Source organism: Cenococcum geophilum, assembly GCF_001692895.1.
Source record: "Cenococcum geophilum 1.58 unplaced genomic scaffold K441scaffold_39, whole genome shotgun sequence".
Classification (NCBI taxonomy): domain Eukaryota; kingdom Fungi; phylum Ascomycota; class Dothideomycetes; order Gloniales; family Gloniaceae; genus Cenococcum; species Cenococcum geophilum.
This window is the reverse complement of record NW_027137597.1, coordinates 671223-671819: the sequence shown is the minus strand read 5'-3', so window position 1 is coordinate 671819 and position 597 is coordinate 671223. Positions and strand designations below refer to the sequence as shown.

Here is a 597-nt window from a genome sequence, read left to right as displayed (position 1 = left end):
CGCTATCGTGGGCGGCACGGGGAGGGCACGAGGCCGTGGTCGAGGCTGCTGCTCGAGACGGGCAAGGTCGACGTTGAGTCGAAGGATAAGAACGGCAGTCTGACGCCGCTATCGTGGCGGCGCACGGGGAGGGCACGAGGCGTTGGTTAAGCTGCTTGCTCGGAGACGGGCAAGGCCGACGTCGAGTCGAAGGACAAGAACGACGGTCGGACGCCGCTATTTGTGGGCGGCACGGGGGAGGGCACGAGACCGTGGTCAAGCTGCTGCTCGAGACGGGCAAGGTTGACGTCGAGTCGAAGGACAAGAACGACGGTCGGACGCCGCTATCGTGGGCGGCGGGGGGAGGGCACGAGGCCGTGGTCAAGCTGCTGCTCGAGACGGGCAAGGTCGACGTTGAGTCGAAGGACAAGAACGACAGTCGGACGCCGCTATCGTGGGCGGCGGGGGGAGGGCACGAGGCCGTGGTCGAGCTGCTACTCGAGACAGGCAAGGTCGACGTCGAGTCGAAGGACAAGAACGGCAGTCTGACGCCGCTATCGTGGGCGGCGGGGGGAGGGCACGAGGCCGTGGTCAAGCTGCTGCTCGAGACGGGCAAGG

General features: G+C 66.8%; 1 protein-coding gene across 1 annotated transcript; it reads left to right on the top strand.

Annotated features, from left to right (window-relative positions):
* Positions 1-239: 239 nt before the first annotated feature.
* On the top strand, positions 240-596 carry K441DRAFT_641612 (ankyrin; the record flags this gene model as incomplete). Its single annotated transcript, XM_067646657.1, has 2 exons — positions 240-411; positions 523-596. Coding segments are annotated over 2 exons (246 nt in total), but the record flags the coding sequence as incomplete, so codon positions are not given.
* Between the last annotated feature and the right edge of the window lies 1 nt (position 597).